At 34.9% G+C, this 19,427-nt stretch overlaps 1 protein-coding gene and 1 long non-coding RNA gene across 20 annotated transcripts in view; one reads left to right on the forward strand and one right to left on the reverse strand.

The window, feature by feature from the left end:
- The window catches only part of LOC136039633 (protocadherin Fat 2-like), a 264,014-nt gene that overhangs the window by 217,468 nt on the left and 27,119 nt on the right, over positions 1-19,427 (forward strand). For all 19 annotated transcript variants that reach the window (XM_065723534.1, XM_065723540.1, XM_065723553.1 and 16 more), the window contains 2 exons: positions 434-589; positions 2,418-2,615. In XM_065723534.1, the coding sequence (XP_065579606.1) occupies positions 434-589; positions 2,418-2,615 (354 nt within the window). The remainder of the gene's footprint in view (positions 1-433; positions 590-2,417; positions 2,616-19,427) is intronic.
- Positions 1-19,427, reverse strand: part of LOC136039761 (uncharacterized) — a 97,205-nt gene that overhangs the window by 47,695 nt on the left and 30,083 nt on the right. The window lies entirely within an intron of this gene.

A 19,427-nucleotide genomic window follows, 5' to 3' on the forward strand; every position in this document is an offset into this window, starting at 1 on the left:
CGTGACAAAATGCACAGTTCAGCAGAAAATGAATAGTGCATGCTTTGAGAAAGTAAGCAAAATATTTCTTCAATGGTTAGAGAATGTGTAGGGCCTACTTTTATTTCACGTAAGCTAAAGAAGTTTAAAGGCAACGTTTAAATGTTTCAGGGCACTAAGATACGTTTTAGTAACCCCTAAGTCAAGGGTGAGTACTTAGAAGAGTGTGAGGTGTCGCGCAAGGGCACAATTTTTAATTTCAGTCTTTCCAAGCGGAAATCTTGTAAACTGGTCAGTAATTGAAGAGACTATTTTTCATGCAAATTAGAAACAAGTACTTCAATAGGTTGAAAAATGAGGACGAAGGAGATATGTAAGCATTGTAAAGTCAATGCAAATGCCGTTTTCAGAGCTTGTCCATATTCGTAAACACTAATGTGATGTATTATTTCAGGTAAAAAAAGCCGAGTTTAGTCTTGCGACCGCATTAGTGCGAATTCAAGATGTAAATGACAACAAGCCATTGTTTGTAGATTCTCCTCGTGTTGTGGCATATCCATCTGGTGCAACATTTGACGAGTCTGTGTCTTCTCCATTGGCAAAATTCTATGTAAGTGGAACAATTAAAACGTTGTTATATAATCTTTAGATTTTTTTGAACACAATGGTTATCTCAAATTTTCGATTAGATACCTTTGGGGAAAAACGGGCAGGGTTGGGTCTTTACCCTCTGATCACGTTTGGCTCTTAAAATGGGAAGCCAGAACTTTCAATTCCCATCAAATGAGCCTCCTCCAAAGTTTATATGACCATTCCCTTCCATTAAAGCTTACATGACCCAGGGAATAACTTACAGCCCTTGACCCCGGGCTTTGCGGGGCTGTGTCAACCCCAAAGGCGTTGTTATATGACGCATGGACTATTTTGAGCAAAATAGCTATCTCAGAATTTCGACGAAATTTATTTGGAAAAAGAGCATGGGGGATAGTAGCCCTCCCACCACTGCTGAATTTTAAATGGAACTAGAACTTTTAATTTTTAATCAAATGAGCCCCTCTTAAGCTTATACGACCACCCTTTCTATAAAAACCGTATTTGCCTTCAGGGCGTAACTTTCAAAGCTTGCCCCCGGGGTCTGAGAGGCTGTGTCAACCGGAGGGCTAGTTGCACTCCGGTCCTCTTTGACTCTGAAAAAGGAAACTAGAACTTTAAATTTCCGGTCGAATAAACACTTTCCGAAGTTTGTAAGACCACCCCTTCCATAAAAATCTTATATGCCTCGAGAGCATAATATATAACAGTTGCCCCCAGTTCCGGGGGAGAAATAAACCCCGGAGGTTTTGTTATATAATCTGTAGTCTATTTAAAAAAAAAACCGATTGGATGCAGTTTTGGAAAAGAGGGCATGGGGGGTCAGTTGCCATCCGATCACTTTTGATTCTTAAAATGGGAACTGACACTCTCAATTTCTAATCATTTGAGCCTCCTCTGAAGTTTTTACGACCACCTCTTTTATGAAAGCCTAATAGGCCCCTGGGACATAACTTACAGCCCTTCTCCTGGATTCTGTGGGGGAGGATGTTGACCCCGAAGGTTCTGGACTATTTTGACCAAATGGTAATTTCAAAATTTTCATTGAATACATAAAAATGCAGGGGATAAAAGGGGATAGAAACAAATTTCAGAGACATATCAAGACGACAAAGTCAACAAGACGAAAGGCTTTTATGTTTGTTAATTCATTGCTTCCAAAAATGGCGTATTTTGAGGAAATGCAATGACTCGTAGTGTACTCAATACAGCAAAAATAAATTCTTATATTAATTTGAAGTTAAAACGGTCATAAATTCCTATTCAAAAATAAATGAAAGCCAAAAGGAAGAGAAAGTAAGAAATAATTAGTAACTTAAATTAGGCTTTTCCAAGTGTGTTCCTCTCATCTAGGCCTTAAAAAGCGTCTGTAGGTGTATTGGACTGTTTGATAGCCTTAAGTAGAATTAATGTTTTAAAATAAAATTGAACTTTAAACTCTGGTCATCCTTTTATGCGTTATTAGCTTAAATTAAAAGTTGGAATTCTAGTGGTAAGCTTCTAAATCTGAATGCATTGGTTGCAAAGACACATAAATTCTAATTTTGGTGGATAACGTTTACATTTCACTTTTTCCATTAGATACAATAACTTAGCGTCTCTTAGGGATTGCTAGATACACCAGGAAAAATGTTTTGAATTGCACGCTATGTTTCTATTAGTTATTGCGAGGCACGCGCTATGTTCCCTATTAGGCGTTTTAAGACCCGTGCTATTTCTCAGCATAAAAAATCCTGCTTTACGACCATTAGAAATGCCTCAAAAAAGACAAAATGATGCCTGCATATATCTGTCCGGATGTAACCTCAATCAGACTACCTATGTTGAAAATTTACTTATTTTTTTAGGCTGAAGACTTGGACATTGGTCAAAATGCAGAAATAGTTTATTCAGTCGATTCTACATATTTCTTTATGGAGGAGGCTACCGGTGTACTATTTGCAACCAAAACCTCATTGAATTGTGGTATTGAAGAATGTAATATCAACATTTATGCAACAGATAAAGGAAAGCCGCCTCTACAGTCTGATCCTTTATCGGTTTCTGTGAGTTTTTTTTTTGTTTTTTTTTTTATGTTGCTTCATAAATTTTGGAATAATTTTATCACAAAATTCTAAATTAATCGACAATTATGTAAAAAGTTGAGTACACTAAAAATTAAGAAAAAAGCGTATTATATTTTACCAGTTTGTCAATTGAAAAGTAACACAGGCTTTCGTCACTAAATACTTCATTATCTATAGTCTCCTAGACAAAAGACCACTTGTCTGGTTGAAAAAAGGGCTTAAACACAGTTCTTACCGTTTCAAATTCAAATGTTTAGCCAATAGTAAAATATAATCACGAAATCGACCACTAAATGGCGGCGACTTTACAGAAAGAATAGGATTTAAAAAACCCTGTTCCTATGAATCACTGCAAAAAGGATGATGTTTTTTGTGCTGGAACAAATGATAGTAGATCTTATTGGAGCAGCAAAGGCTAATAGAAGATAATATACGAAAGCGAGATTATTATTTAGCCCGAGTCATAGGTGAATTCTACAGATATTGCCAGTAACAGCAGCAGATAAGAGATTTTCATTAAACTTTTCTAACTAATATAAGAGAGCTATTCCGTACTCAATATTAGGGTTCTGGCTTAGCCTCTGCTATTTGTGCTATTATAAAACTGACTTGAAAGATGTCATATAGTAAATAAGTCTAATGTATTTGCACTAAATACCCACATACTATATCTAAAGAGAACTCAAATGTTAAAGGGACGAGTATTCTTACCCCTGTCATACAAATAAAGTGGTTTTCCCTTTAAAAATAAATTCCGTTGTATATGCACTAAAGTCTCAGTTGTTTTCCTTCACTTCTCTACCAAGTACTATTATTATTATTAAAAGGCAAGAAACCACTATCACTGGATCGAGGCTCAGACCTTCAAGGCCCATTGAATCCCCACCCTAAAACTATGCTCCGTTCGAGGTTTGGGGGGTAATGATGGCTCTGCAAAATACAAGTCACAGTAATCACATAGTTTCAATATTATTCCAGTCAATTCGAGCAGAAAGACTGGGATAAATCTTCATTGTCTCTGTCAGACTGTAATAGACTCCCATAATCTGAGTTTCTGCTTGAATTTCCCTTTGAGCTTTGGCGGAATTAATGAATCTGCTTAAGCTTTACAATTTCCTATGGAAATATCTTAGGATATCTGTAAGTCAGCATTTATTTTAATATTTTTACAGTTCTTCCTAGATCGATTGTGTACGAAGTTGTAGGTCTTTTCCGGAAGCTTCTTTCTCCAGCTGATTTTCATGTTAACTTTCATCCAAAGGAGTCTCAACTTTCCGAGGATCTTATAAGGTTTCCATCTTTAACTTGTTACGATGAAATATGGAGGGGGGGGCTAGTTTCTAATTATTATTATTCTTGTTTTCTCTTGTAGCTTTTCGTGTCAAAATTGTACGCTAAAAAGCGATTTTTTTTTTTCGAGAACCAGTTTTCATACAAACTGGATCATGTAACCAACGTAATTTCATGCCGCTCATGAACAATCAAACAGTTCGTGGTAACGAACTGTAGTAAGGAGCGACCCGGCTCAATAGTAACCAAAACTCCAAAAAATTGAATTTTGATATCAATAGCTACACCAAAAGAATTGCATTTTAATGCTGATTTTAAATATATAAGTTCCATCAAGTTTAGTCTTACCCATCAAAAGTTACGAGCCTGAGAAAATTTGCCTTATTTAAGAAAATAGGGGGAAACACCACCTAAAAGTCATATCATAACGAAAATCACAACGAAAATCACACTCTCAGATTCAGCGTATCAGAGAACCCTACTGTAGAAGTTTCAAGCTCATATCTATAAAAATGTGGAATTTTGTATTTTTTGCCAGAAGACAAATCACGGGTGCGTGTTTATTTGTTTTTTTTTTGTTTTTTTTTCCCCAGGGGTCATCATATCGACCAAGTGGTCCTAGAATGTCGCAAGAGGGCTCATTCTAACGGAAATGAAAAGTTCTAGTGCCCTTTTTAAGTGACCAAAAAAATTGGAGGGCATCTAGGCCCCTCCCACGCTCATTTTTTCCCAAAGGTAACGGATCAAAATTTTGAGATGACCATTTTGTTCAGCATAGTCGAAAACCATAATAACTATGTATTTGGGGATGATTTACTCTCCCACAATCCCTGGGGCAGGGGCTGCAAGTTACAAACTTTGACCAGTGTTTACATATAGTAATGGTTATTGGGAAGTGTACAGACGTTTTCAGGGGGATTTTATTTTGTTTGGGGGGTGGGGTTGTTTGGGTTTGTTTGTCCCCTCCGCAATCCCTCGCTCTTTACGCTAAAGTTTGACTCTTTGCCACAATTCTACTTTTTAAAACAATTAAAAGCTTTAGCGTAAAGAGCGAGGGATTGTGGAGGGGACAACCCATTTTATATACGGAGTAATTTCTGTTCGTTTTAAGTTTTAATGTCGCTCCTTACTTTCAGCTAAAAAAAATTTTTTTTTTTTTATTTAATTCATGTAAACAGCATCGCAAGCAATCAAAGGATTGTATTTTTCCTTAGATTTTGAGTTTTTTTTCACAGACCTGGATAGTTTTCATAGCAGCTTCGTTGGCTATTATAATCCTAGACAGAGTCCTATCATTAAAAATCTTATATATAGGAGTCTATATGGTGCATTTTATCTTAAGCTTAAGGTTTATATACTACTTCAAAGTCATGATCTTGTAAAGTAAAAGCAATCTTTCTACCTTTTTAGAAACAAGATGCCAAAATGATTTAACACCTAACTCAACAGAGTAACAAGCTAGGTCTGAGTTCGGTCCGAAAGTAACATCAGACTTCAATGACTGTGATAACGGCCTAAAATCCGAATCGTTTTAAAAGTGAAAATGGAGGCGGGCCAGAATGGAAAACGTACTATGAGAATCACCATAGTTGAAAACTTTCAACCGGGGGTTTTCAGGCCCCTTCCCAATTATAAAATTCAAGAAAAGTAAAATTTTCCCTGTGTGTCACCAATGTCTCTTTTTTGTTTCTGGTGCTATAGGGACACTGTACGTGCCTTTTTATACATTCTTCTTTATCGCAGCATCGTAAAGTTTAATATGCCACCACAATGGACGCTTTTTAGCCAAGTTTAGGGAGTGGAAATGCTGGGAAGAATAGCAAGGGCGTCAATAAAATCTACATAATCGAAAACCCTTCATAGGAATTTTGTAATCACCCTCTTGAACACTCCCCTCCCAATCCCTTTAGCTAAGAAAAAGTGAAATGTGTGGTCTGATACAAGCTACCTAATATTCATTTTTTCATTTAAATTAGAATCAGGAACAATAACCGTTATTTATTCTTAAAGTACCAAGGGATATCAAAAGTTCCAAGAATATCAAAATTAGAACATCTTTTGTTTCCTGAACTCGTCTCCTGCCTATTCGCACCTGAAAAATAAGACATTCTAAAAAAAAAAATCCTTTAGATCTTTTTTCATATTTTTGTCAGTGTTGCCACGTCTACCACTGAAAACGAAGAAGCAAGTATAACTAATTGAATTTCACAAATCTTTTCGTCCGTATAAACCCAAATATTAACAAAGATAATTAAACCTTCATAGGAAAGTTTAGCCCCCTTAAGCTGTTTGGTTTAAAAATTCGTTAGCTTACTTCTTGTCGATTCTTCTCCCATATTTTTTTTCCTTTTATTTTGGTACCCACTGAAACTGAAAATGTATATGCATATGGGTATCTTTTTCATTAGTAAAATGCCTCCATATGCAAAAGTCAGAGCTCCCTTAAGAGCTCACTCAAAGGTAATTCTTACGTCTACGAGTTGTGTATAAATTTATCGCCATAGAAAAGGGCTATATGGCACAAAAATAGGTCATTCTGGTCATTTCTGGAGTGGAAAGGCTTGGAAATGTAAACTGTGTATTATTTCTACAAAAGCTGAAATCATATATTGTTTTTTTGCTTTCAGGACAGTGCTAATTTTTCAAAATTCCAAAAATATATACATATATTATGAGTTGGTTTATTTGAGCTAGTCCTTATTTAACATCCGTTGCATATGTTATGAAACAATAAACTGTTCTTGTTTTAAGTTTCCACTTCACTCTTCTCTTCTATAAGGAAATATGTGGTTTCTACTAATTAAAAAGCAATAACAAACAAACCACAGGCGCTTAGAACCATTACATCGCTAAAGAAAATGAAATTTCCAAGAACCGACACGAAAACAAGATGCTACTAAATAAAGATTAACATAATTAGTCAAATTTTAAGGGCACTTTTGTTCATTAGAGAAGTTACCGGTCTTTTGGCAGATTAGGACATAAAATGGTGTTATTATTTTTTTTATTTTATTCAAAGACCTTAAAAGCTCTTATTTTGATTAATCTGAACTGTATTGCCGTAGATTATACCTAGGGCTATGCATTTGGATAGAACTTGTGACATATATTTTTTTTTGTCATAATAGAGTTATTTAAAGCTTTTACAAAACAACAACCATAGTTTTTAACATTTAAGTTTTTCGCTAGGCTATGTTTTCTCATCTCGATGTGCTATTAGATAAAAAAAAGTTTTCAACTGAAAGCAAAGAGCAACATTAAAACATAAAACGAGCAAAAATTATTCCATATATGGGGCGGGTATTCCCCTCCTCAATACCTCACTCCTCAAGCTAAAGTTTTATAGTATTTAAAAAAAAGGTTTATTATTCTTATTAATCCAACCTTGTTTATCGGAATTCGTTCTTAAAGAATCAGGGCAAAGAGTCAATCTTTAGCGTAAAAAGTGAAGTGTCAAGTATAAGTCAACCTCCCCTCATATTCGCAATAAATTTTGTTCGTTTCATGCTTTAATGTTGCTCTTTTCCTTCCGTTGAGAAAAATTATTTTATTTACTTTCTGACCATGTGAAAGATTCTCTCATGGAAAGTTCTTCCGTGGAATGTTCCTCCCATGTGAACCCCCCTCCTAATAAATTTCCTCCGGACAATTCCATCCAGGCTGAAATTTCCCCCCGAAAATTCTCCCCCCTAAGAAATTATTCTGAACATACTTTCGTATGAAAAAGACTTGAATTACTAAATATATTTCAAACCTTGCCGGGAATTCCACCTTGCGTGGAATTTTTAACCCTATGATCAGTAATGTTAGTAACATTGATATAGGGCAAACACGCATATTTGAGGCACTATAGCTCCCTATAGTTTATGGGTCATGACTGAGGCTTGTCCTACTTAAATGTCAGATGAAACTACAGAGGGTGCATCTATTTTGTATACTTCCATGAGAATCCCATTTGCATATGACTATGAGGGCCTACCAACCAGCCATAGCAACCAGATCCAATATAAGGCTGAATTTTCAATGTAATTCATATTAATAAGAAAGTAGAATTCAGACAGAGACCAGTTTGGGTATACTCTTTATCGTTTAGGTTATATTTCACAGTACAGGTTAGCAAAAATTGGTATGGTTGCAATATTAGAAGTTGTTAGTGACGCTGGTAACAGCAACTATATAAAGACAAGAGTACCAAACGTAGCAGTAAAAATTAAAAGAAAATGTCGACTAAGCCTTGAATGGGATGGAATATATGCAAGATATGTTATATCAATGAGCAAATATATATTTGAGGAGAGGTTATGTTTGCAGCAAAACTTAGCATAATATATACATATATATATATATATATATATATATATATATATATATATATATATATATATATATATATATATATATATATATATATATATATATATATATATATATATATATACATATATATATATATATAGGCTTCAAGTTTCTTTGAATGCAATAGTGAAATATATTGAGGACTATAAGTTGAATAAATAAGTAAAAAATGAGCTATATATTGTTGCAATTATGTAATAAAAATACTTTTAAGTGGTGAATGTTCTTCCTTGTTAGATAGTTTTTAGTAGGTTACCTTTCCTCTAGGAATATTCTTGAAGTAGTTTGCTGTGAGAGTATTAGGATTTGAAACTCGATGGATTTGAAAAACAAACATCCATGCAGAATCTTTTGATTTAGGAAAAATGTTTGATTCTAGATTATGATTTTCTAGTTATCTATTCAAAGGAAAATATTTTCTCAGAGATAGGATTTTCCGTCTTAGGATTATTGTATGAAACTTTTAGTTCGTGGGCCAAACACATGTACACAATCTATTGACATATTAATTGAAACGAAACGAAATGAAAATCAATGAAGAATTAAGACTCTAGCCAAGTGATTTTTTCATGAAAATAATAAATAAATGGACAGATCCTGTCTAAACACGTTTTGTGATGTTACTCGATTACTCCTCTCTGGATATATAGAAAAGAACACTCTTTAGCAATCGGAAGTCTGTTTTGTTTTAACGGTGAGAAAGTCAATAAGGGAAAATAAATGTTCTATACATGTTGACTATGTATGTATACACTGGGCATCTGGTCATCACGTGAGAATTGTACAATAGCTGACGAGCATGTTGAAAAGTGTAAATAATGCCTTCCGTGTAAATTGCATGGAGAATATGTAGTACAAATATAAATTCTGTAATTCCTGTATTGAAGAGATTTTTGACTCTAACACTGGAGGATTCCTATGCTCCAATTGTCACTATGATAAAATTGGGAGAATAACTATCCAGGTATGTTTGGAAAGCTCCCTAAACGATATTTTAATTTATTTCTAAAAGACTGGTATCGTCGTGGCTTTAAATTATTTTAGGACGAAGAATCAGGTCTACGCTTCAACTGTAGGAGTAACAAGTGCATTTGGTTTCTATGTCATCGTCGTGAAGACAAAGACAATGGCTACTATGATTTTGAACCTACTAATTTTTATTTGGATTTTACAGAAAGTGATCCTCTATTTGAAAACCCTGTATGTGATATTGCTTCAAATAAGCAAATTGAAACGATTGATTTTTATAAAATTAATAAAAATAGTATGATTGACTTCACAAAGAGATACAATAAGTGTGTGGTTACATTGTAGAGTAGAAAATGTGACCCTTGCATTTGCATATCAAGATCAGAATAGAGTAAATTCAGATTATCTACCGCCATTAGTTGTTCTCGACAGCTACCTATACGTAGAATAAGAAATATAAAGAGGGAAAAAATTTGTTATATATTTATGCATTTTTTATCAATAAACAAATTAACAAATATTTTCAGAACATTTTATCCGTATGGCACTGAAAACAAAACTATACAGGGATGAAAGCATATTTTCCACTAGGAATTCATTCAAGTGAGGGTTGTCTACGTAAATGTTGAGAAATTCATTGTAAGTGTAGCCATAACATTGGAAAACAAAACGTGGTAGTGCATTTAATGTATGGTAGTGCATGGTAGTGCTCTTTTGCTTTTAGTCGTTAAATTTATCACTTTCTTTTGGTTTTGAATAATAGTTTTCCCACTGCTTTCAATAAAGTTGTTCATGTGCAGAGTGTAGAATGAGTATGGTAGGCCAAGATTATCAAAAAAATCTATACTCTTCATTGTTTGAAAAATGCATGGACATTGACCTGTATTTACGTTCGATGGACTCTTATTAGTAATAATTAGGGTATTGTTAATACTTTCATTTATTCAAGGAAACCCAATGGTATACAATAGGATTTGTATTTGGACATGTACAGAACCATATTATATAATCTGATTATTTTATTTGTATTCATAGTGTGAGGTTTAGTAGAGCACTGACGTCAGGAGCGACTTCCCAGTAAGTTTCAAATGGATTTAGTGAGATTAAGGCAATGCTCTCAGCTTATGTTTCGTAAAAGATGCATTCTAAACGTACACTCCCCGTTCGTACAATACTAACGAGGGAGTGTTCATATCTTGAGTGCCAGACGAGTCCAATACGATGATACCATGAGTTTTTTCAAAAATTGTATCGGCTACGCCATTTTCAAACAGTTGTGAATTGCAGTATAGGAATTGCATTATCAACTTATACAATGTCCTATAGGATTTGTCGAAGTACTTTCTTATAGAGTGGGATTCCATTTACTTTAAAGGCAAAAGAAGGAAGTCCTAACTTTTCTAATTTGTGTGGAAAAGTAGTCTACGATCCTATAGAACTAGCACTTTTTATAAACGTCAATACTAGTTTTGAAGGAATTTCACCATTGATAAGCGAAGAGTAGGTGATGGTGCGTAAAGCCGTGGTTATATGTTGCTGATTGGTGATTGTATGAGGAACAAGTAGTATGATATTCTTTACACTAGCTCTTTGTTTTTCCACTGCCAAAGTGACATGACCTTTTGCTGTTGTAATTCTGTTGCTTCCGGCATTACTGCCTCTGAAACTCGAGGCTCAATATGCGTATATGTTTTCAACAATTCTAAGTTAATTAACTATTTTAGAATTTTCACACAATGGTATTTTAGCCTTCTTTCGGCTAGATTTATTATTTTGCACCACAAAATGCCTCAAAACACCACTGTGCTGTGGGACATTTATTTTATGGCTAATTTGACCGTGTTGACCAATGTCCATGTTGACCGTCTATTTTCTAGGACTACCTGCACCCTTTTAAAACAAATACGCCACCATAAGACATTACTACCTCTGGAACTCGAGGCTCAATATGTGCAATATTGCCGAGATGAGAGAGACTGTTATATTGGGGGATGTAGGAAGTTCTTTTCGCAAAATAAAATTGGATGGTGCAAGCATTAATTTGATTTCCACCTTAGCGCTAGATGGTAGCCATTGGGGTATTTTAAAAATCACGTAATTTATTTTCCCAACTAAAAGTAGTTCACTTTTTATCGCTTCTTTCAGTGCATCTGTAGTGATAGTGTCTGTTTTATATAAATATTCATTGGCTGAGCCCCTCAATTCCTTATATGACTTTGGTGTCATCAAAATGAAGTGTATGTAGCTCGTATAACTTGAGAGATTGTTGCTAGTTTTCATCAATCTTCCATTTATGCAGACACTACTTTTTCGAAATAAATTATGCAATACACGATTTTCATAGGATATTTCAGCAGTAAGACTTGGTGTTTCAATGTCAGATTTCTTGACTACCACATGTAAATCTATAAAAGTAGAAGACATATCCACGAAATAATCTTCTTTGAGATAAATTTGAAGATGAATGTTATCAGAGAGCAGTTGTTGTCCAATTGCCAAGAACATTGCCACAGTATTGATGGACGATGTTTGTAATAGCACATTCCATGGCCCATTTGTCTTGGACGAAAAGTAGCAACATAGCAATTAATATAAGAAAAAACGAGTGCCATTTTTCTATTAGACATCTTACTATTGAACAGGCAAAAAATAACATGTAGTCACCGCCAAATCTTTTGTTTTTCTAAATATTCACCTAATTCAGTTGTTAGTGCCAACTAGCAGAGTTCCCAATAGGAAGTGTTTTCAGAAACGTAATGAAAATGCTTTAAATTGTAATGAAGAAAGTGACCTTGACTGGTTTTTGTTCAGGAACACATAGGAGGGGAACGTTGCTATTACCAACTTTCAATGTTTCAATGAATCAAGCTTAAAGAAAAATACAACTATTGGAGAAGAAACCAGGTGGATAGTCTGAGAAAATGACACGATCCATGCCACTAGTGCTTCCAGCACTTCTACCATTGGTTCTTTTCTGATTAAAACCAAGAACATCTCTCAGTTTATCATTGAGAATAAACTTCTCACAGTCAATGGGAGAACAAGCTTAGATCTTCCCTTGTTTCATTGAATAGTTGAATTGAAAGGAACAATTATTATGAGCAAAATTTTTTTTATTGATCACACGACCCAAATCCTTCCTACTACTAAATTCCTTGCATGGTAATGTGACCAAGGGACATTCACCCGATTTCATTGTATCTATCCAATGCTCCTAACGAGTGGCCAATTATGTGGTTCAACTTTTAAATCATGTGTACAATCTTTTCTCAGGATATCATCTGAATTTTTGAGAATACAATCTACAAGCGCCACTTTGTAGTCACTATCGAATTTGATGACGGGAAAGAATTTTGTCCAAAAATTACTTGTCTTATATAAACCAATGTACATCAGATCAGAGACATTGGACATGAGTGTCACTTAGAAATTATCAAAATCAGAGGTATATCCTGGCCAACGAACAAGCAACTGTTTCTGGTCCTTGTGTGTATGATTATTTAATGTCTTTTCAATTGATAGATTTCACTATTATTTTTAATTTCTTGGAGGTCAAAGTAAAAAAAAACACTGAGAATCTCTTCATCTTTGGTGTCTCGTAGACGATATGTTATTGGTTTAGCGTCTAGGATTTTGAACACTTTAAAAAGTTCAGCGGGCCATAAGTAGTTCTCCTTTTTCAAAAATATTGTAGTTCCATTGATTCGAATAGTATGGCCAGCATTGAATTTTTTCTTCACAACCCTTTCACTGGAATATTGTTTAAGAAAAGTGTCAACTCTAATATGATCTACTCGATGAACTTCATGAGAGCTAACGTTGGAAAGAGATCGATGCGGGTGTTGATTATAAATTTGCATGATTTTTTCTAAATCTTTAATAAAAGCAGCAGTATTATTCAATGTACAACATCTTGAAATTAAAAGTAGACTAGTTCTTATCAATAGTTCAGCCATTGAACCCTTTATTGGATCATGACTATGATAGATCATTTTACAATACTTTGGCAATACATTCTCTGCATTTGGATTAATAAACTCACTACCTAGATCCGTTTACATTTTTCTTTAGCAATCTTGCTTAAGAATACTTTTCTATAGATTCAGAAACTTCAACACCTTTCTTTGTCCGCAATGGAATAGCATAAGTATAGTGACTAAAGATACTGAATGCAAGTAGAATATATTTCTTGGGTGTATTTTGATGCCTTTGAATATTATCTAGAGTTAAAACAAATATGCGTTCATTAAATACAGTGCGAAAAACGCTTTAGTTTTTCGATAATGATAACAACGAACCCTTTGATTTCGATGTAGAGTGTAACTTGGTTCATTTTGTACGTAGTCTGTCGATAACTTTTTTGAAGTCAGTGACTTCAGAATATGCGGTGGGGGAACTTAAACTTCCCACTTCACCAATATTTTCATAAACACAAATCAAAACTTCAACCAATATGGACGCAAACACGTAGTATAATGTACGCTACCCTTTCGCATACTAGTTGGTGGTGACGATTATGAGAAGATGTCAGTACGTCTTCGCTTTTGTCTCACCACCACCACTGGTGACATCAAACAATTATTTATATTGCTTCTGCTAGTATTAGCGGTAGGTGTGCAAGTATTTTTTCCGGATTGATTTAAAATCTTTTTCTTCTTCTTTTAATGTAAGACTTCTATGTTCCTTTAATTTCCTTAGAAACTGACTATTGGTAATAAGACTTTAACTAAAAAGCTGTATAGAGGATTGTCAAATGATGTAAGTGCTTTACGATTTGTAACCATATCATATATTAAATCAAGTAGATTATAACTTTCCCTTGAATTATAATTCATTCCCCTTACTCAATTTGTTTTGTTGTCGTTCCAGAATCTTGAACAGACCTTTCCTTTTTATCAGTGACACTTACATTAGCAGGTCTCACGTGATAGGGTTTATGTTTGTCCACTCGGCAAAGTGAACCTTGAAGCAAAAGTAGTTTTATCATTGGCAATATTTTCATCATTAATAAATTTACTGATATCGTCCTCAAAGTGTTTGATAAGTGAAAGGCAAGTTCCATTGGCGTCAATTTGTAGGGTTTAGCCATTTTTCTAGAGAAAACTGTTTACAAATCATGCTAGTATTGACATTAAAAGCATATAAAAGCTATCATCCGCTTGGCCGAGACTTTTTATTTAAATTTTAAATCTCTTCCCTTCTTATTGCTTCTTGCTAGGGAATGTAAAATATAAAGATGTTACTATGTCTGCCAATTAACTACTTCTGGCAATTAAACATTACTCTCGGTCGAATTTAAACACAGTTCAGTTACGAGATTAATGAATTTTTTGTCAATTTCATGTGCGGCTTTCCAAAGCGTGGCTTTCCGAAGTGCCGGTTTCCAACTGCTTGGAAAGGAAAATTAACATATATTTTCATATAGTTTTTTCAGTGTCATGATTACAACTAATGACTCTTTTTACTGTTCACTGGTAGATTTACAGTAATTTCATTGTCAAAAATATCTGTGACTACATACAGATCCCCAGGTTTATTCTGATTGAGATCCAATAGAATGTAACCATAGGGTTTATTTGTTGCCTGACTGCAGGCTGACAGTAGAAATTTTGGAGCACCGGGATATATTTTTTCATTCAGAGTTATTAGAGAACTTGAAGGATGAACAATCCTGTAAACGATATAGTAGGCATAATTCAAAGCAAGTTTTCTCGTGCATTTGCTCCGGTGAAAGAGATTGTGTAGAACTAAGGTAACGGAAATATGTTCATGATGCGAGCGGACAGTCGACAATTGTGGCATTCCCGGAGACCATTGTTCCATGGATTCAGTTAAATCATCGATACTCAACCGAGAGTTTGGTTCAATAATGTTGAACACATCAAGTCCCAGTATGAGTTCTGTATCTGGTGCAATAGCCTTTATTTTATCATAGGACTCTTGCCAAACACTGTAGCAATAGTAGATTTTTTTCGGGTTTTCCAAAAACCATTTTATTACAGTTTCGAATTATTTTTATTAAAAGTGTTGTTTTGCCCGACATTGATGGACCACAAAGGAAAGATCTGAATGGTGTTACAAATTGATGCATATTTTGGTCTTCAACAAACTGGACTACAACTGACTGTAAGCTGTAGTTGTTTAATGAATAAATAATTTCTCTGTCACTCCTAGTACGATGTTCAAGAGGAACAACAATAATTTAGAATATTAAATGTTTTCTTTTATTTTTACAATAAATACAATATGTTTTTAATCAACACAATAAAATCACACTTTACAAAACACTTTTTTTATTTATACAATATACATACAACATTTTTAATCAACACAAGAGAAAAATCAAACAGTTCGTGGTAACGAACTGTAGTAAGGAGCGACCCGGCTCAATAGTAACCAAAACTCTAAAAAATTGAATTTTGATATCAATAGCTACATCAAAAGAATCGCATTATAATGCTGGTTTTAAATATATAAGTTTCATCAAGTTTAGTCTTACCCATCAAAAGTTACGAGCCTGAGAAAATTTGCGTTATTTTAGAAAATAGGGGGAAACGCCCCCTAAAAGTCATAGAATCTTAACGAAAATCACACCATCAGATTCAGCGTATCAGAGAACCCTACTGTAGAAGTTTCAAGCTCCTATCTACAAAAATGTGGAATTTTGCATTTTTTTGCCAGAAGGCAGATCACGGATGCGTGTTTATTTGTTTTTTTTTGTTTTTTTGGTTTTTTTTCTTTTTCCCAGGGGTGATCGTATCGACCCAGTTGTCCTAGAATGTTGCAAGACGGCTCATTCTAACGGAAATGAAAATTTCTGGTGCGCTTTTTAAGTGACCAAAAAAATTGGAGGGCACCTAGGCCCCCTCCCACGCTAATTATTTTCCCAAAGTCAACGGATCAAAATTCTGAGATAGCCATTTTATTCAGCGTAGTCAAAAAACCTTATAACTATGTCTTTGGGGACGACTTATTCCCCCACAGTCCCCGTGGGAGGGGCAACAAGTTACAAACTTTGACCTGTGCTTACATATAGTAATGGGTATTGGGAAATATACAGGCGTTTTCAGGAAGATTTTTTTGGTTTGGGGGAGGGGTTGAGAAGAGGGGGATATGCTGGGGGAACTTTCCTTAGAGAATGTGTAATGGGAGAAGAAATTTTCCATGAAGGGAGAGCAGGATATAGGCTACTAGCATTATTTAAAAAAAAATTAAAAAATAAAAGTGAAAAAGCTTTTTCAGCTGGAAGTAAGGAACAGCAATAAAATTTAAAACAAACAGAAATTATTACCCATACGAGGGGCTCACCTCCTTCTAATACCTCGCTCTTTACGCTAAAGTATTTTTAGTAATTTCAACTACTTATTCTGCGGCTTTTGTGATTCAGGGGGTCATTCTTAATGAATTGGGATAAAATTTAAGCTTTAGTGTAAAGAGCGAGGTACTGACGATGGGGCGAATCCCCTCATATATATAATAAAAACATGAGAATACAAAAGTTCTTTACGTAAGCTAATTTATAAGTTAGGTAAATCTTTTGCCAATAAAAAGATTCGTAAAAAATTAAAAGTTCTAGTTGCCTTTTTAATTGACCAAAAAATCGGGGGGCAACTAGGTTTCGTCCCCCGCTCTTTTTTTCTCAAAATCATTCGGTCAAAATTATGAGAAAGCCATTAAGCCAAAAAAAAATATGCAAATTTCGTTTTGATTATTCCTCTGCGGAGAGCCAAAATCAAAACATGCATTGATTCAAAAAAGTTCAGAAATTAAATAAAAAAACAAGTTTTTTTAACTGAAAGTAAGGAGCGACATTAAAACTTAGAACGCAGAGAAATTACTTCGTATATGAAAGAGGCTGCTTCCTCATCAACGCCCCGCTCTTTACGCTAAAGTTTTTTACTGTTTTAAAAAGAAGAATTGAGAGAAAGAGTCAAACTTTAGCGTAAAGAGCGGGGCGTTGATGAGGAAGCAGCCTCTTTCATATACGAAGTAATTTCTGTGCGTTCTAAGTTTTAATGTCGCTCCTTACTTTCAGTTAAAAAAAACTTGTTTTTTTTATTTAAAAATATCACAAAAACACGCTTATAAAACAATATATTTACATGAAATGAGCACTTGGGAGTTAAAGAAACAACAGTGTCAAAAGTATTTCGAAAGGGAACATTTCTAAATCAAGAAAGATACTTTGAGCTTTATATTCCCAATTAGTAACAAAAATACACAATCTTTTAATTCCAACAGAACACTTTATGTGTAGTACTTCTTCTTCCTTGCTTAGGGGAAATAACCCCCACCCAAATATCAAACTCCTAAAAGCAACATAAATATTTTTAGATGATTTTAATTCAGCTATATAAAATATTTACTCTCAGAAAAGGGCCCAAGACGCACTCACCCGCAACCCCTGGAAGGGTGCATTGGTCGGTCAAAGGCCGGATCCCAGCCCTCCTAAGCCGGTTGTGGTCGCGGGGGAGCAAAATATGTACAAAATGCAATTTTTTATTTATTTTAAAGCTATATAAAAATGCAATTAAAATAAAACAACTCTGCCTTGCATACGCACAGAACATATTCATAAGAAAATTCCTCCCACCTCCCACTTAGTATTACTATTTAAGTGAGTTTCTCCAGACCGAGATATTGTCTATACAGTACACTCTCAAGTTTATCCGATATACGGTAGTGCCTATGGGGTGGTACCATCACACCACCCTCACGTACATAGTCTTTGTCCGATATGGCTGACACTGCGTTTTTTCTACTGTAACTGCGTAGCGTTTAAATTTTAAAGAACGAATGGCCATGAGTTTCGCTCTTAGAACTAAACTGCTTTTCACACAAATTCTATAAATTCTCATATCAAAAATATTTTTAACATAGTGTGTTGGCAACCACTTGCAGACTTGTTTGATATCCTCACTGTGTGTTTTAGCACAGCCCAAATTCAGACCTGTAAGCACACCATAAAAAAAACTCACGGAAAACTTCTCTGTGGAAGTTTCATCAAACTTAAAATACACCCCCCCCCGTCAAATTCCCTCCAGACAGTTCCACCCTCTCTGAGAATCCTCCTCCCTGTAGAATTACTTGTGGACGATTCACCCTTAAAAATTCTCCTTATCATTCTTTCATTTGAAGAAGACTTTTGTCTCTAATCGGTTTCTCTATTACTCCGGAAATACCCTTTTCCATGGAAATTATTTCCCAGAAAATAAAACATGCGAAAAAAAGCCCCTGGATAATTCCCCTGCAACTTCTCAGCATAAAAAATTTGGCAGAAAGAATGTAAAACAATTAAAAAGAATTTCGTATAGTAATTTTTGTCAAGACACCCCCCCTTCCGAGTGTAACATTTCCCCACAAATATTCACTCCCTAGAAATTTCCCTCCCCTGGGAAGATTCTCCCCATAGGAATTCACCCAATTCACCCCTCCCCCAAAACAATAGCTGTATACTTCCCAATAACCATTACTGTATTTAAACAACAGGCAATGCTCACAACTTGCATCCCTTCCCTGGGGACTGTGGAGGGTTATTTTACACCTGAGGACAAAGCTATGAGATTTTTCGACTATGCTGAACAAGTGGCTATTTTAAAATTTTGATGAGGTGAATTTCGGAAAAAAATGAGCGTGGGAGGTGGCCTAGCTGCCTTCCAATTTCTTTTGGACACTTAAAAAGTGCACTAGAACTTTGAATTTTGTTCGAATGAACCCTCTAATAATATTCTAGGACAACTGGGTTAATACTATCACCCCTGGGAAGAAAAAGAAAAACAAAAAAAACTAATGAATTCGCATCCGTGATCATTCTTCTGGCTGAAAAAATTCAAAATCCCACATTTTTACAGATAGGAGCTTAAAACCATGCATTAGAGTCCTTAGACGTGCTGAATCTGACGGTTTGATTATCATTGAGATTCTAAGGCTTTTAGGGCGGTGTTTCCCCAATGTTTCGAAAATAAGGCAAATATTCTCATGCTCGTAACTTTTGTTGGGTAAGACTAAACTTGTTATAATTTGTATATTTGAAATCAGCACAAAAATCCAATTGGTTTGATTTACTTATTGGTTTAAAAATTCCGTTTTTTTTAGTTTTGGTTGATATACCCGGGAGGCTCCTTACTTGCAGTTCGTTACCATGAACTGCGTAGAGCATAAGCTTTTATTCCAATT

The sequence above is a fragment of the Artemia franciscana genome, chromosome 2 (genome assembly GCF_032884065.1).
Source record: "Artemia franciscana chromosome 2, ASM3288406v1, whole genome shotgun sequence".
Lineage (NCBI taxonomy): Eukaryota > Metazoa > Arthropoda > Branchiopoda > Anostraca > Artemiidae > Artemia > Artemia franciscana.